The following is a 25,295-nucleotide window of genomic DNA, read 5'->3' on the forward strand; positions in this document are numbered from 1 at the left end:
TCAACATTGAGATGACTCAGAGGACTTTGGCTCCAATATGAATCTGTATTTTCCTTGCACTTCCTGCATGCTTGGTCAAAGTTAAAGTGTAACAGGATAATGGAGGTGGCTTACAATACATTGGAACTTTATAAAATATGTCATTATATTTCTTTTATAAATGAAAACAGATAGCAGGCTGTATGAATAAAACACAGACTAAATGTAGAAAGAAAGTTTGCTCTTTTTATTGCAGGCCATACAAGTGTAGTATTTCCATCTCAATCACACTGTATAAGGAGAACAGAGTATTGGAAAGTAGCGCTCCTCTTATCTCTAATTCTTCTCATCATTGTAGTTCTTTTAAAACCAGCTGGCAACACTCGCCCAGCTTCGACGGCTCTGACACTGTGGAGTACTTGGAAATCTGAGAGCCGACGCCCAGGGAGCGTGCCAAGTCCTGGGCCGTCTGGTCCGAGGCCACCGTGGTTCCCAAGGCAACAAGCAGCCTAAATATAGCCTCCTTGTCCTGTACCGTCTCCAGGGCTCTGCTGGCCACGGACAGGCACTGAGCCTTGGCGTCCAGGTCGGGCTGGACGTGAAAGCAGCCCGCGTAGTTCAGCACCAGAGTTGCCAGGGCGATGTGGATGTTCTTGTTGTAGACTGCGGCCAGATCGGCGGCGCGCGACAGCACGGCTTCGCGCTGCGACACGAGGAGAGCTCGGCCGTGTCTGCCGCTGAAGCTGTTGCACAGGGTGCGCAGCGCCAGCAGCTGGTTGGCGGGGCGACCCTCAGGCCTCATCAGGCTCAGCAGGTGGTTGCACAGCTGGACGCCTTCTGCCTCGCCGCAGAGGCTCTCGTTAACCTGCGGGTGGCGCACCGCAAGCCTCAAGATGTCCAGGACAGGGAACACAATATCTACAATCCACAAAAAAAAGAAAAAAAAAGAAAAACAAAGTAGAATAGAGTTTTTTTGTTTTGTTTTGTTGTGATGGAAAATAAATGAAAAGGGAGCAATATCCAAAATAATTCCTACAAACTAGAAAAAAAAGATTACTTTTACCTTCAGGCCAATGCGAGACCTTCCAGAGGAGGCTGATTTGCTGAATGGTAGGAGGAGGTTCAGGTGAGTTCGCCCCACACACCGCCAGCAGCAGCTGCTCAAGGCTTTCCATGGTGTCGTCAGAGAGCTTGTGCTCCCGAGGGGCCCCTTCATTCAGCTCCTTTAGCTTGGCTTTGAAAAGAGCAAAACAACAACCATTAGGGAGGGAAATCATTTCTCCTATGAAACAAAATGTGATTTTTCAGGACCAAAGATTTATTTAGTCAATTTTCAGCTTGAAACTCATCTCTCTGCCTTTATAAGATTACAGATTAAACATTAAACAAATTAAAAACTGAGTAGTGCATGAAATATTTCACCTGTACAAAAACAAAAACATAAGGAATATTAGCTTGCAAGTTAAAAAAAGTGTTTAAATCTCTAATATATCAACTTTAGAATACTTTAAAATACAAATTTCAGCTGTAATTTAGGTTTTGACTTGATGAATGGCAACAATAACAGCGACAAATTGTTCACATCTGCATTCAGGCAACTCACCGATAATCTGAGGGGCATTGGCTTGCTCAAAGGTTACGCCGTCAGTTTTAGGGAAGTAGATGTTAGTTGAGGTCTGTCTCTGGGCTGCTGAGGAATACGCGCCTTTTCCTGCAGAGCAGAGAGTCGGATCCAGTAAGTGCAAAATCCAACTCTGAAACCAGTTTTCTGATTTATCTTGTTATGCCAAAGCTGAATTACATTTAGATCACTGAGGCTACAGTTTGTGCAACATGGTTTCTCGTGGGTCTGCTAGTTTTTCCAACAAGGTAACAGATCCAACAAACAAATGACAAACTTTTTTTTTCTTTTACGAATAAAAGGCCTGAAAAGTTTGGTGTGAATTCAACAACCTTTTCACTAAAACCCCTGGACAACATCCATTTCTGGAGAAAAGAAATTTCCTACAGAAGTCTGCAAGATTGTTTTTACTTCGCAATTCAATCTCAGTTCTGTGAAAGTCTCAGAGGTTTGTTAGAGAAGAAAAGTTAATAAAGAAAAAAAAAAAAGAAAACCAAAGAAAACACGTCAGACAGGTCAGAGGTGAAGATGTGTAGTAGACTAAAGCAGCTTTTGGTTTATTCATTATATGCCAAAGAACTAAAATGAAAGAAAACCTCAAAATTTTCTGGATATAAAATAAAAGGTTTACATCTAGTGATTGTTTATGACCTCCTTAGCTCCCTTGTTTCTCATATTCCAGACGGTCGATCCAGGGAGTAACTCACCAGTAAATGGATCTGCCACACCTGAAGGAGCGCTGCTGTTGGAACTTGACCCTGGGATGTAGCGCCCAGCGCCTGTGAGTAGAGCAAACAAGGCAGTGGAACCATATTCATAATGTGAAAATGCCCAGCAGTGAACAGTCTGACCTGTGAAAGGATCTGCGGCGAAGCCGGAGTCGTCGTTAGATGAACCAGGAACATATCGAGATCCTCCTGCCACAAAAATACACAAACGGTTTAAAAGGTAAGATTTCAGTCATGAAGGTGAACATGTACAGTACAATGGGCCTTATGTAAAAGACCAGAATAGATTCTGGTGTGTAATTTCCTAATATGAAACGTTTTATCTAGGATGTATAAAACTGTCTGTAGCCTACTTTTTTGGCCAAATCAGTCAAAATGACAGACCATGGAAAAGTCTAGAACAACCTCTGCTTAGAGCAGGGGTGTCCAAACTTTTTGTTAAGTGTGCCAAAATCGTTGTGCCAAAAGTTCTTGTAGGGGAAGAAGATAAAATTAAAATCAGGCCAATAAGGTGGTTTCATTTTGTTTTTGGTTTAATCCAAAACTTTTTCTTCAAAACACTTGCTATATTTAGCCACGTTTAATAAATTAACCAACAGCTGATTTGGGTGTAGCAAAGTCTCTGGATAGACGTGGTTGCATGTATTATTTAAGCTTAGTCGTAAAAAGACAAACACTTTGTGATGTACTTAACATTTTCCATTATATATAAAAATATATCTTTAAATAATTTTTCCCCGATCACAAATAAAAAGTTTCCTTTTGCATCAGACAGGTTAAATTTGTAACATTCTCAAACTGCAGTTTGCGGGCCACACTTTAAACACCCTGACTTATAGGAAAAGCAAAAATCTACATTCTCTAGAGGAAACACAAAAATTGTTGTCCCCTTTCTAAAAGGTTGATCCATGATGGTTTTGTCTTTGTTTTATAATAATTGTAAAGCTGTTTTTTGATGTCACCTGTGCTTCTAACATAGAAAACGCACCTTGTAGGGCAGGAGAAGAAAGAAAAACAACGTGGCGCTTATTTCTTACTATTTTGTAGTTATTGAAGACAAAATGGAATTGGCTAACAAGTCCGAAATTAGAAGTAAAACTCTCAATCGGGGAAACAGAAGTCGAGTTCCAGTACTGGCTAACTGCTTCACCTGTGAACGGATCGCCACCGCCGATCTGAGCAGGACCCACCACATGTCCTTTAGTGTTCTCGATAATGAAATTAGCAACTTGGTCGAGGAACATGGGGCTGAGGTCGTTTTTCTGCAGGAAGTTGTGCGCCACCAGCCAGGGGTCGTCGGTCACGTTGTAAGGCAGCTTCATGGACGGTCCTTCCTCGTTCATGTCGATGGTGAAGACGTAGTCGTACTCCTGAGGCCAGAAGGCGACTCGTCAGTAAGAGCGCTGGTGCAGAGTTCTTCTCCGCAGCGCTCAGCTCGTCGTCTTACCTTTCCTTCGTACACAACGCTCTTAGAGGTCTGCTGGTTGGAACCGCCGACCACGTCCCCGATTTTCACCCAGCGGCCATCGCTGACGCTCCACTGGTACGCCTCCACCTTCTGTCCGTCTTTGATCAAACGCGTCTGCCCGTCGCGATTTCCTGTAATAGATTTAATGTTAATCTAACATGGGTAAAAAATATATGCACCGATGCCATCTGATAAAAATATTCCTACCGGGCTCGTTTAGGTGTTCTCTTCCAGGAAGGTCTTCCAGTTTGATGTCTCCAAGATCCCCCGTCTTCGGGTCTATGGTGGCTTTGGAGAGCTCGTCCTCAAACGCCTGTAGGTCTTCGGCGCTCGCCATGCGGTCCTCGGCTTCCGTAAAAATGCGAATAATGCCATCGCTGTGGGCAAAGAGGAAGCATTTCAGAAAATAAAACAGAAGAGCAAGTATATATATATATATATATATATATATATATATATATATATATATATATATATATATATATATATATATATATATATATATATATATATATATATAAAACCCAAAACATTCAGAGTGGATTGGATGCCACCATTAACATTACCTGGCACCAACAGCAATGTCGCCATTGGGTAGAACACAGCAGCACCAGACTGACTGGGCCGGGAAACGGATGGTCTGGCAGCACTCCCCTTGCCTCCATATCCTTAACGATCTGTCCTCTCCTGTGCTTATAAAATCTGAGACGAAACCACATCAGCATTGGATTTAGTGTCAGATAGAAGACGTATTTTCATAGTAAGTGCTCCGGGCTTTGTGCTTCTGTTTTCTCTGCTTCACTTCTCTGGACAGAGCAATGGACAACACATTTAATGTCAATAACTTGGTCTGTTCTCTTTTGAGTCCCCCACACACCCCATAGAAAGCATTCCTCATCCAGAATTAGTGCATTTTGTTTTTTGTGTTCACATCGCAAGATTTAAAGTTTTCAATCTGATTTTCATTTGAAATATGCATATAGTAAACAAACCTTGACTATTGGGGAAGACGGCAAGGCTGTAGATGTAGTTGGTGTGACTGTAGTAGACCTGTACGCATTCGCCCGTCACCTGCCACCTTCGGATACTTGTGTCATTGCTGCAGGATAAGAACTCTGTGTTGCTGATGACTGCCAGTCCTCTTACACAATCCTCATGTCCTAAAGTGAAACACATAAGCTTTGATAAGCATTACACTCCCACAACACGCACACCAAACTATTCATTTTTCTTCCACTTCACAGTTGCGCAGCAGTTTGTGTTGCTGTATTATATGATTAAAACAAAATACACTGAATTTTGTGTTTGTAACGTGACAAAATATGCAAGGAATGAATAAGCAGTGTGAATACTTATTCATGGAGTGAATACTTGTAATCGTTTTAATATGTGGTGCTTTTCATTGATGTGGTTTCATGTGTCACTTTTGAGCATATTTTTTAAAAATTGACTTGACAGCAGTTCAAATTGTTTGGTGATATCCCGTAATAGAAAAGTTCATTTTTTAAATGACTTATCAACTACATTCCCAATTTCAACCTTGGTTATCTTACATTTTCATTACTTGGTTCAGCTGGAGCAGTTTGGAAAGTTAGTGATACAAACGCTTTATGTTCTTAACATTTAACTTGATATTAAAAAAACCACAACGGATTCAGTAGCAAAGCCAAATGTGTGTCCTCACAAACAAAGGAAAAAATAAAAATTTACCTAAGATTAATTTGGAAATGTTTGATTTACAGTCAAAGATTTGGAAAATTAAAAAGATGCGGCACTAATTACTTATAAAATGTTATTATTAATATAACTTTATGTTCAGCTATGCCTCTGAGGTGAAATAAAAAGAAGAAAATATACAATGCACCTTTCCAGTAAAAGAAAGATGTAGATGGCTCGATAAAAGATTCACCTGTAAACGTTTGCTCACATCGGCCAGCCTTCCAAAGCTTTATGGTCTTATCTGCTGATCCTGAAAGCATGAGGCCTTGTTCAGGTAGGATGATCACTGCCCACACAGCTGCAGTGTGTCCCTGTAGAGAGATCAGCCAGCGCATGGTGAGCTTTCACATTCAAAGCAAACCTGAAAACAGGCTGTTTTCAGGTCACCTAATATAATAGTACAAAAAATATTGAACAGCTCGATCAGATAAAACTGATCTGCCACTCTGTGATAATTAGGACTTAATCAGAGATAGGAGAGTTTAAAATATTCAAATCAAAAGGAAATTAAAAATAACACAAATGCTTGAAGGATATAAAATACCTCTTCTAGCACTAAATCAACTTTAATCAATTGAGTTTTTGAGAATATGTTCAATGAATGACTGAGTTTTCAGTGATTTAATGAAATACGAAATGTGGGGGAAAAAAAAAACACAAAAAAAACCTTTGCACACCTGCAAAGTCATCATGCACTTCTCGTTGAGCCAGACTTTGGCCGTCGTGTCCCAGGCGCCACTCAAAAGCGTTCCAAATTTCCCAGAGGACAAAGTGCAAACTGAAAAAAAAAAAATGCATATAATAAACTTGAAGTCAACACGCATTGTCAACGTTCTTGATGCAAACAAATTAGTGAAAACTCACCTGTATTTTTGTGACCTTCCAGGGTGTAGAGGGGCTGCGGCTGGTCCAGAGTAAAAACACAAATGTTGTTATCATTCCCACCAGTGGCAATCAGCCCTCGGGGGTACGTTTCACTGGGTGCAATGACGCATACGCAAGATACAAAATTTGAGTGTCCAGACATACAATGCATCTCAGAGAATCCTATATCTGGGCTGTTGAGAGGAAAGTGACAAAAAAAAGACATAATTTGTAAATAAATCAGATCGTAGAACTAATAATCGCTAAAATATTTGTCACATAAATATAATACATCTTCATTCTGTAACCAAGTAGTTATCTAAGGGATTACCCAGGGATCTGTTGGATGAATACATAAGGTGGTTCTCACATTTGTTTAAAATATTCACAACATTATCCCTGGCCATCTGCTGTATTCCTTGGTCTTCAAGCTGGTTGTTTACAAATGCCCTCTATCAAACCTTTGAGATCTTCACAGAACAGCCAGATTTAAGTGACAGACAGGCGGATTCCATTTTCTAATTTAGGTAAGATATGAAAACATTTGGTGCCCCTCGATTTTATTTAAGTGCAACAGAAAAAAAGCCACAAACTATGTTTCAAATCTCTTTGACAAAAGAGTTCCAGTATTATTTTTGCAAGGTCCTGCATTTTCATCAGTGTCTACGCCTGTTAAACCAACGCTATTAAACTTAAGTAAAACGCACAGGGATTCATCTGCGTCTTTAACTTTCTACATTAATAATATCTTTGAAAGCCTATCCTATATCTAGGCAGGACAAATTGAAAAGTTATTTTTAGAGGCATTATGCCGATACCTGTAGATATGTACATACTTTAACTCTCTGTAACCACTTTAATAGCATTTATCATTACATGAATATTAGATCATGACTATATTGTTCGTATGCCAAGACATTCAAACCAATTTTAAGACAAATTTCTTAAGTTGTTCGGAACCCAACACTATTATATTCTTACTATTTTAACACAGCTTTCTGGGGAATTAGTCCAAATGACATTCACCATCTTTCCTCTCACCAGAATAATGCATGCTCATGGACCAAAACAGGCGACTAAAGTCAGTTTTATAAAACTGCTATTAGCTAATATTCAGACTCGGGATCATCCACTGAAATGCCGAACTTCTCCAGCATTACCCCGACCACAGACAGGTGCAGCGAAATGAATGACAAAGCTAATTTCAGCGAATGTTAGCTTCCTTGCTAACCGTTACTGAACAAAGAAGGTGATAACATGGATGCTTATGAGAAGAAGCTTTCTTCTAAATGCTATTTTTAAGTCTCGAGTCACTCCTTTGCCCTAAGATGACTTGTTAGGGGGCGGAAAGTGTTAACTTGGCAGCATAGTTAGCAAGCAGGAGGTTAAATGCTAATGCTAGCTACCTGGAGTTTGGTATCCAAACTCTTCCGGTTCGGTCTCTGGACACGGACACGAAAGCTCCCTCTGGAAAAATGGCGGTCGCCAGTCCCCTCACGTCCATCTCGTGGCCCGGGATGGAGCATCTGAGTTTGAACGAGTTAGATGATGCCATGATTTTTGACAACGACAACAACAAAATGAAACTATGACACCAGTGTTAAACCTAAGCGGTGTCGCTGTCAACATCCGCCGCTTCTGATTCCGGAAAGGGAACTGTGTCACGCAAACGACTCGGTCTTTCAAAATAAAATGACTATTTTGTTTGTTTTATTTGGTAATTTGATCTCAATTCAATTCGAATACACTTTATTTGTGTTAAAGGGATATCCATGTAGTAGTAACTCATAGCATCCAAGTATCTTCGAGTTGTGGATGGTGATGCTAGGGGCAGGAAGTATCTCCAGTAGCAGTCAATTCATGCAACGATTCTGAAGAAGCCTCTGACTAAAGATTTGTTGTATGTCTTATGACCGTCATGACATATGAGCAGCTCAATATCCGAGTAGCAGAGACAATATGCCAAAGTAACATGGTCTGAATGACAACAATCCACCTCATTTGCATTTCCCTGTACTTCTTAAATCTCTGGTTATATGGGTAAAGCAGGGCAGAGATGTTGGGGTCTGAGATATGATTTTTGCCCATCATAATCAATGGAAGAGATGGTTTGAGTTTTCTCCTTGGTCCTGCTCTGTATCCATGAAGCCTCCTTTTCAAGTTCTTGGAGTATGGGGGGTCAAGGTTCAGGCACTTTTTCAGTTTTTGTGATGCTAATCAAATGCAACTAGCTCATTGTTGTAGCATGTTATGTATTTCTGTTATGTTGGTTCTGATTTTGCGTTTTTGGTTGAAGCATATCTTTCTTAGCTTTCTTTTTCTTTTTATGATATGTAAACATGACAAAAACATATTATGTTTTTAAACTGGGAGCAGCTGATTAGCATATCAAAAGCTAAAATAAGACTTTAACTTTACGACTCCAACTCCCCGAGGACTTGAAAAAGAGGCTTCATGGCTGCAGAGCAGAACCAATGAGGCGAGAGAGAAGGAGGAAGCTGAAACCATCTCTTCCTTTCATCATAATAGGCAAGAATCATATCCCAAACCGCAGTGTATCCCCACATGTCTTGTTAATTATGCCAGACATAGATTTAAAAGGAAATAGCTTAGCAAAGCTTGCCAACAACCTAAAGATGTCATCCAGGATATATTAATGTGGAATAGCGTCTCCTGCTTGGATATTGGCATGATACTAGCATGTCTTAGAAAACAATCTTCAGTCAGAGGCTTCTTCAGATTTGTTGCAAGATTGACTGCTAATGGAGCTACTTCCTGCCCACAGTGTCACAATCCACAACAACTCTTTTAAGATGGATAATGAGTTACAACGATACTTGGGTATTTTTGAATTGAATTGAACAGAATCAATCTGCCAAAAACAATAAAATGTAACTTTAAATTCACATGGGTGAGTTTTAAAACGGGATCCATGCCTTTAATTTCCTAACCGTGTCTCAACCGGAAACAGTACTGTTATTGCAGGTAACTAGGGTTTGTCCAGCCCACACACAGAGTCGGATGAGGAAGCTGGACTAGGCGGAAAGGCGGACATTTGAACACAACAAACAAAGAAGGCGGTAGGAGCTGATTTGGTGGATCACATAAGCTGTACATTGACTGTAGTAGCATGGCTTCTACATCAGGAGGAAATAGTGGAAATGAAATGGAGTGGATGATAGCGAGGTCAGCAAAAATGAAAAGAACAATCAGAAAGAGACATGAAAGAGCAAGAAGTTGGTCGGATGAAAGTGAGCCAGGAGCGGAAGGCAGTAAAAGGACAAAAATAAACCAAAGAGTGAGTTCGCGAGAACAAGATAATAGTAATACAGAAGTGGAATACAAAGTTATGGTGGAATTTCAGCAAGAAAGGGGTTATATTCATCCGATAAAGATAACCAAAGCAATAGAGGTAGAGATAGGAAAAATCAAAACGGCTAGAATCATGAACAACAGAAAATTGATAATTCAAGCTATCAGTGAGGCGCAACAACAGAAGATAATCAAAATGAAAACTCTGATGGGAGAAAGAATTAAATCATATATACCAGGTTATATGGCAAGGTTGAGAGGAGTAATATCAGGAGTTCCACTTGAAATGACAATGGAGGAGGTGAAAAATGAAATCAAAGGAGGGAGAATAACAAATGCCACCAGGATTAAAAGTAGAAGAGAAGGGGAACTCAAAGATACTATGGCTGTGATATTACAGTTTGAAAACAACATGCCAGAAAATATTCAGCTAGGATTCATGAATTATAAAGTTAGAGAGTACATCCCGAAACCGCTCAGATGTTTTACCTGTCAAAGAATGGGACACATTGCAAAAGAATGTAAGGGAAAAATTAGATGTGCAAGATGTGGAGGTCCACATGAATTTGGAAAATGTGACAAAGACGCTAAAATCAAATGCTGTAACTGTGGAGGTGATCACAGTGCAGCCTATGGTGGATGTATAGTTCAAAGGGAAGCTAGAGAAGCCCAGAAAATTAAGATAACAGAAAGAGTTTCGTATGCAGAAGCATTAAAAAGAGTAAAGAAAGATAGTACAAGAGGAATAAGACTGGGAGAAACGGATCAAAGTTACACTTCTCGGAACACAAATCAAGGACAGAATGATCAGAGACAAATACTAATGCCAACAACAAATACGAATAATATATGTTCACATAAATGTAAAATAGAGGAAAACACAATGATGGTGAAAAAAGAAAACTTTGTAGCATTTATATGTCATATTATTAATGTTACAGTTCAAATGAAGAAGAAAAGTGATAAAATAAAAGCAATAGTAACAGCAGCAGGGAGGTTCCTAGATATGAAAGAAATTCAAGCAGATCAGATTCATACCATTTTGAGTGCCACTGAAATAACAGAAAATGGTCAGGATTAGGATACAAGCTTTTCTAATGGTTCTTCATATTCTTCAATGGAATGCCAGAAGTTTAATAGCTAATGGACAAGAATTTAAAAAGTATATTTATGATTTAGAAATAATACCAGATATAATATGTATACAAGAAACATGGTTAAACTCAAACTTAGATTTTAAAATTCCTGGATATAACATAGAAAGACAGGATAGAAGTAATGGTAGTGGTGGAGGATGTGCCACCTTAATTAAGGAAGGAATAGCTTATAAGAAAAACTCATTAAATAAACAATTAGAATGTATTAATATAGAAATATTTAATTTAAAGAAACACGGAAATATTAAAATCATAAATTATTATAATCCATGTAAAAATCTTGATAGTGAAATATTTAAAGAAATAGGGAAAATTCATAGAAGAGAAGTTTGGTGTGGAGATTTTAATGCTCACAACAGTCTATGGGGTAGCAAGAAGACAGATCATAATGGTAAAATAGTAGAAGAATTAATGGATGAAAGGTCATTAGTTTGTCTTAATAATGGAAAAGGTACAAGAGTAAATATACATAAAAATACAGTTTCATGTTTAGATATTACATTAATATCTAACTGCCTAGTTAGTGCATGTGAATGGGATGTTAAATGGGAGTCTACACTAGGGAGTGATCACTTTCCAGTGAGTACAATAATTAATGATAATATAAATAGACAAGAAGAGTTAACATTAATAAGATGGTGCTTTAATAAAGCTGATTGGTTTAAATTTAAAACAAAATGTGAAGAAACAAGTCATATAGTAACATTAAAAGGTAATATTGAAGAATGTACAAATCAAATAGTAGAACATATTTTAAATGCTGCAAATTATAGCATTCCAAAAATAAAAGTGAAAGGTCAGAAGAAAGTAGTTCCTTGGTGGAATAATGAATGTAGTAAAACAATTAAGGAACGTAATAAAGCTTTTAAAATATTACAGAAAAATTTAACAGTAGAAAACCTTATTGATTATAAAAGGAAAAGAGCAAAGGCTCGGAAAACCATAAAGGATGCAAAAAAGAAAACATGGAGAGACTATTGTTCATCAATAGGTTCAGAAATAAATTTACAGAATGTTTGGTCAATGTTAAGAAAAATGATGGGGAAAAAGAACAATGTTAATATTCCATCCTTAGTTAGAGGACAGGAGGTATTAGTTCTAAATAAAGATAAGGCAGAGTTATTAGGAGAGACATTTGCGGCAGTTCATAGTGGTGATCACTTGACAGATACTCATAGAAGGCAGATGATTCAAAAACTAGGAAATCATAAAAATTCACTAGAAAAATGTCAAAAATCTATGTCAACATTAGATATGAATATAACCATGAAAGAAATAAAAACAGTATTGAAAGGGACAGGATATTCAGCTCCAGGGGAGGACCAATTATGCTACGCTATGTTTCGAGACAGATACGGAAGTAACACTGAAATTAATATTAAAATTATTTAATAAAATATGGAAAGAAGGATCGATACCAAATAGTTGGAAAAGGGCAATAATTTTACCATTTAATAAACCAGGTAAAGATCCTACCTGTCCAAATAACTACAGACCAATAGCTCTTACTTCTCATTTAAGTAAATGGATGGAAAAAATAATGGTTAATAGATTAGGATACTTCCTTGAGAAGAATAATCTAATTAATGGATACCAATGTGGTTTCAGAACAGGAAAATCAACAATGGATGCTCTAACTAGAGTCAGTAATGACATAGAGAAAGCTTTAAAAATGAAGGAAATAATGATTATAGTATTTTTTGACATAGAAAAAGCATATGACTCACTATGGAAAGAAGGATTACTTATAAAAATGAAACAGATGGGAATAGGTGGGAGAATGTATAATTGGATAGCAAATTTTCTGCTAGATAGAAAAATAAGAGTAAAAATTGGGAATGACTATTCAAATGAATTTAATGTTGAAAATGGAATACCTCAAGGTAGTGTAATTAGTCCAATTTTATTTAATATTATGATCAATGATATTTTTTATGATACTGATAAATGTATAAAATCTGCACTATATGCAGATGATGGGGCCATATGGATGAAAGGGAAAAATATTAAACATGTGGTAGAAAATATTAAAAAAGCAATTAGTAAAGTAGAAAAATGGTCTTATGAATGGGGTTTTAAATTATCAGCAAGCAAGTCTTGTTATATGGTTATCACAAAGAAGAGAAATATTAATATAGAAACAATAACATTATATGGACAGACTTTAGAAAGAGTAACAGAATATAAATATCTAGGTTTATGGTTGGACAGTTCTTACTCATGGAAAATACATATAGATAAATTAGAAACCAAGTGTAAAAAGGTTATTAATCTATTAAAGGCTGTGGCTGGAAATAATTGGGGGGCAGATAGACAGTCATTATTAAGCATATACAGGGCTCTCATGAGAGCAATAATAGATTATGGCAGTATTATATATGGAGCAGCAGCTAAAACATCATTACAAAGAATAGAAAGATTACAGTGTAGAGCTTTACGTATATGTATAGGAGCAATAAAAACAACACCTATTAATGCTCTTTTAATTGAAACTGGGGAAACTCCTCTGGAAATGAGGAGAATTAAACTAGCTTTAGCATATTGGATGAAAATTAAAAGTAATATAGATGATCATGTGAATTCAACTATTCTACAAAATTGTTGGGAATATGTGAAGTTCCAAAGTAATGGATTTGGATGGATGATTAGGAAATGGATTAAAATGTATGGATTGGAGGACAAGGAAATAGCTCAATTTAATCCAACTAGCATTATTCCTCCATGGTTAATACCAGAGGTTAATGTAGATTTGAAAATTAGCATAATGAAAAATGATTGGAATTTAAATGAAATAGGGATAAAAACTGATATTTATTTAAGAAATACATATAATAATTATCTTAAAATTTATACAGATGGTTCTAAGAATTTAAAAGGATATGTGGGAGTAGGAATATATATTCCAGAGTTTAAAAAATGTATTTCTAAAAGAATATCAGATCAATTGTCGGTTTTTACAGCAGAAATGGTGGCAGTTATATTAAGCTTACAGTGGGTGGAGGAGATTCGACCAGACAGGGTGGTGGTGTGCACAGATTCTAAAGCAGTAGTAGAAAGTATCAAGGGAGAAGGAAATAATAGAAAAGATCTGGTATTAGAAATTCATCATATTTTATTTAGATTATATAGGGGTGGCATTGATGTTTGGTTTTGTTGGGTGCCAGCACATGAGGGAGTAAAAGGCAATGAAAAGGCAGATAAATTAGCTAAAAGGGCTTTAGAGGGAGAAATAGCAATGTTAATTCCTTTTGGGAAAGGGGAAGGGAAATCACTTATTAAAAGTAAAGAAATGGAGGAATGGCAAAAAATATGGAATGAAGATAAGAAAGGAAGAAGATTATATGAAGTACAAAAGTCAGTTCAAATTCGAAGCATTATTGAAAGAAACAGAAGAGAAGAAATAATAATTAGTAGATTAAGAATAGGTCATACCTACTTAAACGACATGCTTTATTTAATAGGGAGGAAAAATAATGATAAATGTGAGAGATGTGGAGAGAAAGAAAATGTAGAACACATTCTGATGAACTGTAAGTCATATGAACACAAAAGGAAAGAATTAAAGAGAATAGTTAGAAGTATAGGGCATGAATGGAATCTAAAAGGTATATTAGGAAATGAAGGAAACATAACAGATATTCACAAATTAAGGAAAGCATTGTTTATTTATCTTAAGAATACAAAATTAAAAAATAGAATTTAATAGATGTGAAGTAATGCAGCTACACACTCATGTACAGTAGGTGGCGGTATGCACCTTAAAGTTGCTTGTGATCCGCCATAATAGAAAAGAAGAAGAAGAAGAAGAAGTCGGATGAGGAAGTAGCCATTGGGTTGCTACAAGCACTCCTCAGGGCAGCGTTAAAGCAAAGAAAAAAGTAAGTGTGTTTTCCTGTATATAATAATATGACCACTGACATTTCACGGGTTTAATAGTTTATTCTTACATCATCATAACTGAGTGTAATTCCGCTGGGCCCAGCTGTTAGCTAACAATGTTGGGGATAAATGGAGCCAAGCCCATCACGGTGTCAGGTGTTATCAGTATGAATGGAGATGGAGGAGGCTTACCGTAACAAATACTTCTCGGTTAAAAAGTCCAGCATTTTTTGATTTAACTCACTGCTTACACATTATGGGCTTCTGCTGTGGTTTTAATCTCTTACCTGAAAAGATAAGATAAGATTCATTTGTAAATGTGTCCGTGATATCCCCAAATCTCTGTTTTATTTGACATCTGCCATTTATTTATAATGAATTTATTAATTGAAAATTCGGGAGACTGGACACAAGATTGTAGATACTGACGCTCATAGAGGTGTTATAATATCTGTTATTAAAAGATTGATGTCAAACGTAACAGGTTAAAAATCGAGGTTGTGATAAATACTTTTTTTTTTTTTTTATCACAGCGTATATTTTTATTTTTGATTCCTTCCATTGCCTCAAGTGTAACAGAAATTGTAAGCAATATATCTAACAATTATTTCCAGTTATGGTGTTGAAAACGCCATAAAAACAAATAGTGATTTTGTATTGTTGGAAGTGCTATTCTTAGTATTTTACTATTTTTTCCACTGTATTTTTTTTTTTTTTTTTCGTGAGTACGTTGATAAATATCAATACATTTCTAGTGGTCATTGATTGAGAGGCAGGGTACACACTGGATGGACCACCAGTCTACGACAGTGTAACATAGAGACATACAGGACAAACAACCATGCACATACTTATATCTAAGGACAGTTAAAAGTGAATGATTAACTTTTTATGGGTAACATGGACAAATAGTTTCAGCTACACGTGAAATGAAATGAAGCACAAAACAGAAGGAGGCTCAAGCATTTGTTGTAACAAACCATGCAGATCCAACTCCCCTCTTTGGATAGTTTCACAGTTCTCTGCATTTTAAAGGACATCGCTGAAACGTCCTACATGGTAACCAAAGGTGACAACGACCCAGAAAGCCCACAGGATGGCTGGGCCAGTCGGTGAAACTCCTTTAAACACTTTTCAAGTATTTATAAGCCTAAAACTTTCACCAAAGAAGCCTTTCTAAGAGGAAACAACGCACCTTTAGCAACTAGAGAAAGTCATCTCAGTCTAATCTATTGCGGTATTAAATATAATCTCAGGGATACTTGGTTTGGATTAGTTTCCAGAGGCAGTGAGGATCCTGTGAGCTGGAGCAACAGCAGCAATGAAGCTTCGCCTTCACTTCGTAGTGGATCCGATGGGCTGGCTCTGCATCAGCGTGGTGTTTGGGATCTGGCTCTACAACACGTTCTTCGTTCCCAAACTGGTGCTGCTCCCACACTATGATGAAGGGCACATCCCCTGGGCCTTAGTTGTTTGTGAGTGTCGCTGTTTCTCCTGAGGATTTCAGTAACGGTCCAATGAATGGCTCTGGCTCATTAAGCCTCACGTCTATATGTATCCACAGGTTATTACCTAGCATCGGCGCTCTGTGTGATGGCCCTGTTCAGAGCTTCCACTGCAGATCCGGGCCGTCTTCCTGTGGATCCACATATACCTCACTCTGGTACGGAAAGCCTTTCTTGCTGTGTCTTTTTTAGTCTATCATGAAGTATTTGCAGCTCTAAACTATAGATGTATTTGTCTCCCAGAAAGAGAACAGTGGGAGTTGTGCAATAAGTGCAACTTAATGAGACCGAAAAGGTCGCACCACTGCAGCCGCTGTGGCCACTGTGTGCGCAGGATGGACCACCACTGCCCCTGGTGAGCATATACGGTTACTCTAATCTTATTTATTCCCATTAAGTGCTTGCTTGGCTTTGTTTGATGTGTTGAAATAGCAGTAAGGGTTTCAGTAATCCACCTTCTGTATTTAGTGACTGAAACAGTTTTTGCAAAAGTATTCACGCCATCTTGAATTTTTCACTTGCATGTATTTTATTATTTTACAAGCAAAAATCTGAAAACTGTGTTTAGCATCTTCTGAGTCAACGCTGTGTGGAATCACGTACATCTCTACCACTTCTGCCTAGCAGCAAACTGAGATTGCTGTTCAATCTTCTTTGCAAAATAACTCAATTTCACATAGGATTGAGGCTGTCAGCTTTCTACAGATACGCAACCTTAATTGGAACATTCTAACTAATGAATATAATTTGATCTAAGCCCTGAACCTCTACCCCAGTCTGAAGACTTTTCCATCCTCAAACAAATTTCTTTAAGTATTATCTTATCTTATTATCTTATCACCCTGCTCAGAGCTGGGTGACATGGCTGAAAAACGTTTCACAGTTTGTGTTTCCTATCAGTTGATCATTTTTCATTAGTTTTTGTTTTAAATATCTGTAATCTGGCCAACCTTTCCTGGTTTATCCCCATTTTCCTCTCCAGCTGTTGTACTCATTTTCTTCCTTCACTCTTTGCTGCTGTTTATTATTTATAAGCAGTTATGAGCCGTGGTGGCGAAACCTGAAATTGCTGCTGCGCAAGTTCCTCAACAGGTTGTTGCTAGGTAATGAAAAAGTGAATGAGTTAATAGATTAATAGCCTAAAGCCTTTCCTCTGCCTACCTCTCCCAAAACGCTTTGTGGTTCTGGATTGGAAGTTCAGTGAAATTATCGAATATTCGATTGGCCGTATTATAAATGCATACTGATCGTGTGTGTGTTGCCGTGCCACAGCTCCAACCATCTTCCCACTAACTATTATCGGCTTCCCTGTTCCTGCTGACAAAGAGCATGCCCACAGTATGATTCTACCTCCACCATGTTTCAAGGTCGCAATGTGTAGTGTTTTCTGCTACTTACGGTGTTTTGGATTTAGAGTGGTGACTAATAAGATAAAATACAATAGAAAATAAGTATTCTTTATTGTCTCTCAGTTGGGAAATTCAGATATACCAGCAGAATCCCTTCTCACAAAGATAGAAAGTATTAAAAATGTATAAAAACAACAAAAAAATTAAGAATTACTGTGCAGTTACCAGAAATGGTGAAATACAAGCTATGTGCAACAAAGTATTTGTTAGAACTGTGTACTTGTGCATTAAAAAAATAATAAACTATTTAGAATATATGAAAACTAACATTATAGTTTGATCACAATTTGACTGTTGGACGCTTCGGCAACCGCCTGTACTCGTGCAGCTCTGTAAGTGATCCCTCTCATACCTTGTGACGGCCAGTTTAAAGGTTCCAGTTCCTTTCAAACTGGATCCGTTCATTTCCTGTCTCCGTTCTGCATGTATGTTAAAGTCGCTTCATTTTTGTTTTTTGTGGATTATTTTTGTACATTACTTTCAAATTTTTCTCTTGTGTATTGGCGAAAATCAGAAGCACAAACTTCACACATTAAAGGAAAGCTGATGTTTGAAACTTGAACCTTTTTTTTTTTCCTTCTTGAGGTACCAGGGTGCCGACCAGCCTCACTGTCTCCTCTCTGATGATGTCGTCCTGGAATACATCCATCCTGACGTTCAGAAAAGCTCAAACCCTTACTCCCGTTTCCTGTCTTGCAGGATCAATAACTGCGTGGGAGAAGACAACCACTGGCTCTTCCTGCAGCTGTGTTTTTACACTCAGGTCCTCAGCTTATTCACACTGGTGCTGGACTTTTGCCAGTACTATTATTTCCAGCCCCTGACAAGACTAGACCAGGTGAATTAATGGGTTTGCATTCTTGCCAATATCTAGAAATAGCTCTAACTTGTACATAAATTCTAATCAAACAGCATCAAGAAAGAAAAACAGAAGGTCTGGAATTTTTTATTGTGTTTACTGGGTGTTTTTCTTAATTTTCCCTTTCAGGAAAAGTTTACGACACGTCATGAACTGGCTCTGCTGCGAGTTTCAGCGCTCATGGGCGTGGTCATGTTCGGTGGCATGTCAAGCTTGTTTTACGCGCAGATGGCTGGCGTCCTCTCAGTGAGTACTTTAAGGACATTCAACTGCTGCTGCTCTGATGTTGCCTTTTCCTTTTATTAAATTACTCTACGTACAGCAGCCTGCAATATTAATGGCATCCTAGTGAAGGTGTGTACATATTTAGTTGGTGACCCCAACATGACCTTGTTTGGCTTTGAGGTTTTTATTGAATATCAGCTTCCTTGTATATTTGTCCAGCTGTGTTTTTCACTGCTCCAGTTGTTTCGATTGCTTTAATTTTTTATCTTACTGAAAATACGAGCAAATTTATGAAAGTGGTCGCCATTTCCTGCTTTACTTGAATGACATTTTTTCACATCTTTCCTATAGGCAAAGAGAAATCGGCCACGCCCCTCACAGGAACCGAAAATTATGGATTAGAAATTAATTAGAAGTCTTACAAATGGTCATTAGCTTCAGCAAAGAATAAATTGTTGGATTTATATTAAAGGACTTATGAAGAGCGCCAAAATGACCTGAGTGAAGTTGGTCCCCCTCCGTCTTCAAATCAAACAAAATTGGTGTCAAATGTTTGTGCTGCTGTCATTTTAAAGATATTAATATCCAGAGGTCATCAAACATCAACCAACCACCCACATTTAAAAACACAAGGTTGCTACTTTTTTGTGATACAGTGGAATAAATAATCATATATGATTTCTTTTGTTATTTTTTGCAGGATATGACCACTATTGAGAAAATGTCTGAGTTCTCCAGTCAAACGTGAGTCTGTTTCTCTTATCTAACAGATAGTTGCAGCTTGAAATTCACAGACGCCAAAGCATTTTAACTTTCAGATTTTCAGATCGGTTTCAGATTGTGTTTGGGTTCAGATCAGCCTTTTGATCTAAACCAGCTGTGGTCTGCAACGGTCGTAAATTGTGACCAACACAGCAAGGGAGCTTATGCCTTTTGAAGATGTTATAGAAAATAGATTTTGGGTCACAGCTCACACGTCGCTATTTGCTCTTTTTGTTTTTAACTAATGTTCATGCCGTCCCTGATGCCGTGCCGCCTCGGGCAAGGAGCTAACTTTCTCAAAAGCAGCCACTTAGCTGTATACGTAAAACAAAACTTCCAAATGCTTTAAGGTGATTAAGGTATTTTTCTGCTTAGATATGGAACAAAAAGAAAGTGGCAGTGGGCGCTCGCTGAGGTTTGTGGCACTCGCTGGAAACTTCTGTGGCTCCTCCCACTGCGCAGCAGACAGCCTCTCCACGCCGGCCACCACTACCGCAGCCACGTGTAGCTCTGCGGCTCTACAATCCCTTTCCTGCTTGCTCTTTCGGTAGAAGTTGCTACAGTTAAACACTCCACATACTCCTAAGACAAATCTGTCTGCACACCTTCACCGCCCTCTTGCTGCGCTACGCGAGCAGGGCAGCAGATACTTATGTTGTTTCGTTTTGGTTTTTGCTTGGTTTCATTCAGTTTCTCTCCAGGAACAGGGTCACAAACACTGTTTTGGAATTGTGGAAAAAAGTTTTGATCACTGTGACTGCTATTTTTAGCATCTGGAAACCACCTTTAATGATTATTTACATGATGGGGATGGAAACAGTGGGACATCTCTCAGGTTACGTCATAAAGAGCCTTCACTAGTAATTAGCTACAGACAGAATAACTACAAATCTGTTAGAAGTGTTTGATTTTTGTATAAAGTTTGTGCCTTGTTTTTGTTTTTGGTACTTTTTATTTACCAAATTTTAGAAAAGGGTCTGAAGTATGACTACCTTCTAATGATTCATGAATGTTTTTCTTTGATTGTTTTACTATGGTTTTAACTACAATGTGTGTATTTTTAGGAGCATAATGCCACTGAACAAAGTTGATACCTTTCAACCTAGAGATGTCATATGACTGCTGAGAGCACTAACGCAAAATCAAGCTAATATAATCACTCCTCAATAGTGACTTTCGTAGTTAATCCTGCTTTTAAATATGAGTTTAATATTCACTGATCAGTAGTTGATGTTTGCTGTATATTATTTGTCAAATTATACTGTTAGAGATACCTTGAGTCATAAAGAGTTCAAGATACAATCATAAGATAAAAAAAATATCTATCTCTTATACAGTCATGGGAAAACTAAGTACACTCAGTGCATAATTTATTAGCTTGTAGAACCACCTTTAGCAGCAATAACCTGACTTTATCAGTCACTCAGCAACAGCCAACAGGATTTTAGCTCTTATTTATGGCTCATCTACTATACCATATCAATTAGGTTGAGGTCAATAACCATAGCAACACATTGAATCTAATTACCTAATTGGCTAATTTTTCTATCTGTCTGACTTTTACTGTTGGATAGATTAGACTTTGATATACAGAGGAGTTCAGAGTTCTATGGCTACCAGACAAGCCCAAATCATTGCTCTGATTGTCATGATATTGGGGTATTTGTCCACAGAGCACCGTATTTATCAATACAGCGCTGTGTGTTGTGGTCAAATATCTCTGCTTTAATCTCAATTATGTCTTGTGGTTTGTACCATTTTTACCATTCCTGGAATTAACTTTTAACATTTCACATACAAACTGATGGTTGGAGAATCTGCAGCTGAACACTTGTTTTGTTTTTGTCAATTTCTTTAAGAGTGAACAGTCTGAAATTGAAAGTTTTCTGGGACGTCCGCTCAGGAGAATTGTCTACTGACTTAAAAGATTTCCACTCTGAATAATTTTTATCTCTGTAGAATGAGGAGCTTTAAATTATCTGCAAGTGTCTATAATCCTGAGGTTGACTGATTGACACAGATGCTTCTTTCCTCATTATTGCTGATGATTTTGGTCCGTGTCATTGTGTTAAAGGGACAGTATTATGTAAAATCATCTTCTTTTTCTTTAGCTTTACTTCATGTTATAATCATATTACCTAATCAAAAACATACCTGGAGGGTTACTTTGATTCTTTCATGCATGTTTGAGAAATCCTTGAATCTCCCATGGCAACCATTCAGCTACAGTTGTATTACATTACATTGTAATGGGTGTCAGAAACAGCAGGAGCTTCTTAAAGAGACATGGGCCCAATTTCAAGGTTTGCAAAGTCAAATTTATTTTAAGTAATTTTTGTTGCATACAGCATTTTTCCATAAAAACAAAAGTTAATATATTTACTTAATTGTGCTATAAAATGGCACTATGTACCTGGAAAAGACATAATACTGCCACTTTAACACAAATCTGTATGCTTCAGCAAGAAACCCACGCTTTTATAGAGGTGGTCAGACTTGCTGATGATCAGTTGCGATTACAAAACAGCACCTGACTGCTACTTTTTTTTTCTAAAATCTAAAACAAGCATCACACTAATACTTAGATTTTTCCCTTGACTGTGTTGATAGTTATGGAAACTTTATTTCATCCACCTGTGTAAGTTAAGTCAGTTTAACAAGTCAGCTTGCTGCTGAATAGATAGAAGAAATAGAGTCATTTTCACATTCAAAGAATAAATATACTGACCACATTGGTAATCCGTTATTTTAAATCAATTTGCTGTATTGACCGTAGCACTTGGAATACTAAGGATTAGTACAAATATCCTGTGGATTTTGAGACATGACATTTGAGTCCTGTAGTTTAGGGCTATTTTTTTTCTGAATGTTTTTAATTTATAAGTGCATATTTGTATCTTTGCTAGGGAAGATCACAGATTAGGATTGTTGTGGATACATATATATATATATATATATATATATATATATATACAAAGCAGGAACTATAAATTTATTTCTGGAAATAGGCATATAAAAGAAAAAAAATATTAAAATTAGCAGAGCAAACCATAACATGCTGTCTAAAATACAAATGATATCCATTTCCAACACAAACACTTTGTTTCTAGACATTCATAAAATGGCTGTTTCTAGCAAAAGTGAAGGACTGCCAGTTCAGTTTCAATTTACAACAAAAGTAATTTCAGTTCAATATGATTAAATTTTATATAATCCAAACCCAATCTAAATTATTCCAGTGAAACCCATTTGGTTCTTTGTAGGCAGGGATTTGTTGTTGATTTATTGTTAGGGTTAGGGTTACATGCTTTCTTTTTAAATTTTTTTAGGTGCTATGTAGCTCGATAATCAACAGTCCTATCCCTATTAAGAATTGTTTTCTAATACTTAAAGTCACCTTTAAAAAATTGCGATAGAGATTGTAATATCAGAATTGATGCATTTGCCTTTGAAAATAGGATTTTATGATAGTCAGAAAACTATTGGACTTTTCTGAGGCTAACAGAAAACAACAAGAAGTTTTGTGCTAAGATTTCTGTTCAGTCTTAACACTTACCTAACTATTCTGTGCTAACAGTTTGCTAACTGTTCCTTGCTTACAGCTTGCTATTCTATTCTCACACTAAGCTAACTGTTCTCCTTGCTAACTCTTTGCTAACCATTCTGTGCTAACACTTGGCTAACATTTGCATTATAAAACAGAGCTAACTTCCTTGCGAACAGCTAGCTGATCTTCTTGCTAACACTGAGCTAACAGTTTTGAGCTAACATTTGCATTGTATGGGATCCTTCTGAATATTTAGCTTACTGTTGCGGCCTGACAGTTTATAAATTGTTCTTTGCTAAACTGAGCTAACTATTTTATGCTAACATTTAGCCACCTGTTTAAAAACAAGAACAGTATCTTATTGTAATGAGAAACTTTCTTGCTTTAGCTTGTTAAAATGTGTTTTATGTTTTAACAAGATTTTCTATCTCAATAAAACCAAAATATGTTCTCGTCATAAATTTCCAACAACGCAGGGTGTTTGGCTTTCATTTAGAGAAAACAGTCAACAGATGGAGAATGAGAGGAAAACCTTTATGCCTTTTTAAGGAGTGACTTGTCAGCTACGTATTTTTGTAAGTTGATGAAATGAGAAAATTTACCCATTATAATGAGATATAAAAACTCATTCTGAGAAAACGAGTTTTGTATCTCATAATGGCAGTAAACGTTTTTGCTTTAACAAGACATTGCTAATGAATTCATATCCTAGCCCTGGTAGTTAAATGCTCCTGTATTTTTGTGCTAACAGCTAGCATCAAAATGTTGCAAATGCATGTTTTTTGCAGTTTAGGCAGTGGTGTTTGCTCTGCTAACACTGTATAATTTATTTATGATTATTTTGTTATATCTGTTTGAAACTGCTGGAGAATTTACTGATTTAATTAGAGAAATATGTAATGTCATAGTTATACTAGCTTTGTGTGAGCAAGTTTCTTTGAAAAACCTGTATTTAAACAAAGCCTATCGCGTGTGGAGAGAATACTATATTATCCAAGTAGTTTTAAGTGCCTGTCTAGGCCACCTTTTGTTTTATTTTTTTATTTTTTGCCATCACTGTACACTCCACACCGACCAAAGATCTGGGAAAATGTTGCAATAGTCAGCAAGCATTTATTAAATGCATGTTTCACCAAGTTTTTGATGGTAGCGGTTCAATAATATGCACTGAATTTTATGCTAGCACACAGTCTTTTTTAATGTGAAGACTTATTTTTAAAAGGAAGATCATTTTAAAAAAAATAAGTCCTCACTGTAGGTATGTGTTGAATTTTATCCGGTTTGAATTTGCATGAGTGTGGTTTCATACGTTTGCTCATCGGTTTTTATAGCTCATGTTTGGGTTCTTGGATGTTTGAAAACTTTTATCATGTTTTTTAGGTGTTTAGGAAGGCAATGCAAGAAAAAATGTATGTTTGATTTTTTTTTTTTATTATTATTATTTTGAAAAGTTTTCTTTTTCTTATTTGGTTTCAGATTTTTGAAGCAATAAGCATTGTTTGTTCATAATTTTTCTTTGACCGTTTAAAAAAAAATTATTTTTATGTATTATTACGTTTACATTCTGGCGGATGAATTTGGACCTATGTATGAACTTTAATGATGGCTGCCAAGCTTAACATTACAAGTCACCGCCTTGCACTGCATCACTCTCGATTGTAGACGTGAATATTTCCATGAGGCAGCTGTTACTTGGCATCTCGCAGGAGATTGGAGTTTGGACCTTTTTGAATTTTTTTTCACTTTGTTCTTTTTAGGTTTCTTGATATTTCATGTTCAAACCTTGTTTTGTTTTAAGTCAGACCTCAAACACTGGAACATTTGTTTTGTGAACGTGTTACCAGTTACTTTTCTGTTTATAAGTCTTACAAAAAGTTGCCAATTTATTGCGCTGCAAATTGTGATTGTAGCAAATATATAGGTATTGATATTTGAATAAATTACATTCTGAATATGTTTCTGTCTGTTGCTTTTTTTGTTGTTTTACAATATGTAATCTTTATTTACAATCTTGTGCAACATATTTGCAACTAACAGATTTTTTTCCCCACAATTTAATTTTTCAGATTATCAGACAAATGTTAATACCAGATAAGATTAGCTGAGTGAAAACAGAAAAGCAGTTCATTGTTTATTATTTTATAAAAAGCTACATGGCATTAGGTACAATTATGTTTAGGGTGGAGAAGTCCAAGTGGTATGAATACTTTTGCAAGGCAATGATTTATTATAAATGTGGGTGTAATACTAGTTTCAATCAC

General features: G+C 36.9%; 2 protein-coding genes across 5 annotated transcripts; one reads left to right on the forward strand and one right to left on the reverse strand.

Annotated features, from left to right (window-relative positions):
- Positions 1-205: 205 nt before the first annotated feature.
- On the reverse strand, positions 206-8,037 carry plaa (phospholipase A2-activating protein). 2 transcript variants are annotated; one of them, XM_044097771.1, is made up of 14 exons: positions 7,786-8,037; positions 6,380-6,573; positions 6,193-6,293; positions 5,706-5,826; positions 4,789-4,956; positions 4,363-4,498; positions 4,004-4,173; positions 3,776-3,927; positions 3,479-3,698; positions 2,452-2,517; positions 2,308-2,379; positions 1,583-1,690; positions 1,043-1,213; positions 206-897 (listed from the first exon to the last, which is right to left on the reverse strand). In XM_044097771.1, exons 1-14 carry the CDS (start codon positions 7,932-7,934, stop codon positions 329-331), a joined length of 2,397 nt encoding a protein of 798 aa, XP_043953706.1. In that variant the 5' UTR covers positions 7,935-8,037; the 3' UTR covers positions 206-328. The 2 variants fall into 2 exon arrangements, with proteins under 2 accessions (XP_043953706.1, XP_043953707.1); XM_044097772.1 differs by lacking the exon at positions 7,786-8,037 and adding an exon at positions 7,421-7,544.
- A 6,557-nt stretch (positions 8,038-14,594) lies between these two features.
- Positions 14,595-24,838, forward strand: zdhhc21 (zinc finger DHHC-type palmitoyltransferase 21). Of its 3 annotated transcripts, none has more exons than XR_006368786.1 (8): positions 14,595-14,726; positions 16,004-16,202; positions 16,292-16,390; positions 16,476-16,587; positions 18,341-18,479; positions 18,630-18,746; positions 19,077-19,469; positions 19,863-19,965. XR_006368786.1 is itself a non-coding variant. In XM_044097773.1 (8 exons), exons 2-8 carry the CDS (start codon positions 16,049-16,051, stop codon positions 19,993-19,995), a joined length of 798 nt encoding a protein of 265 aa, XP_043953708.1. In that variant the 5' UTR covers positions 14,595-14,726; positions 16,004-16,048; the 3' UTR covers positions 19,996-24,838. The 3 variants fall into 3 exon arrangements, 2 of the variants coding, with proteins under 2 accessions (XP_043953708.1, XP_043953709.1); XM_044097773.1 differs by having other exon boundaries at positions 19,426-19,469; positions 19,863-24,838; XM_044097774.1 differs by lacking the exon at positions 19,863-19,965 and having other exon boundaries at positions 19,077-19,856.
- Positions 24,839-25,295: the final 457 nt, after the last annotated feature.

This window comes from Gambusia affinis, linkage group LG18, assembly GCF_019740435.1.
Source record: "Gambusia affinis linkage group LG18, SWU_Gaff_1.0, whole genome shotgun sequence".
Lineage (NCBI taxonomy): Eukaryota > Metazoa > Chordata > Actinopteri > Cyprinodontiformes > Poeciliidae > Gambusia > Gambusia affinis.

Bases quoted from the DNA above. Each gene is read 5' to 3' on its own strand.
- zdhhc21 (XM_044097773.1), top strand. From the start codon at position 16,049: ATGAAGCTTCGCCTTCACTTCGTAGTGGATCCGATGGGCTGGCTCTGC. The intron at 16,203-16,291 runs GTGAGTGTCGCT...ATGTATCCACAG, and splicing joins CCCCTGGGCCTTAGTTGTTT to GTTATTACCTAGCATCGGCG. The intron at 16,391-16,475 runs GTACGGAAAGCC...TTTGTCTCCCAG, and splicing joins TCCACATATACCTCACTCTG to AAAGAGAACAGTGGGAGTTG.
- plaa (XM_044097771.1), bottom strand. From the start codon at position 7,934: ATGGCATCATCTAACTCGTTCAAACTCAGATGCTCCATCCCGGGCCAC. The intron at 5,827-6,192 runs GTGTGCAAAGGT...ATCTCTCTACAG, and splicing joins AGTGCATGATGACTTTGCAG to GGACACACTGCAGCTGTGTG. The intron at 2,380-2,451 runs GTCAGACTGTTC...CTCTACTCACAG, and splicing joins CGCCGCAGATCCTTTCACAG to GCGCTGGGCGCTACATCCCA.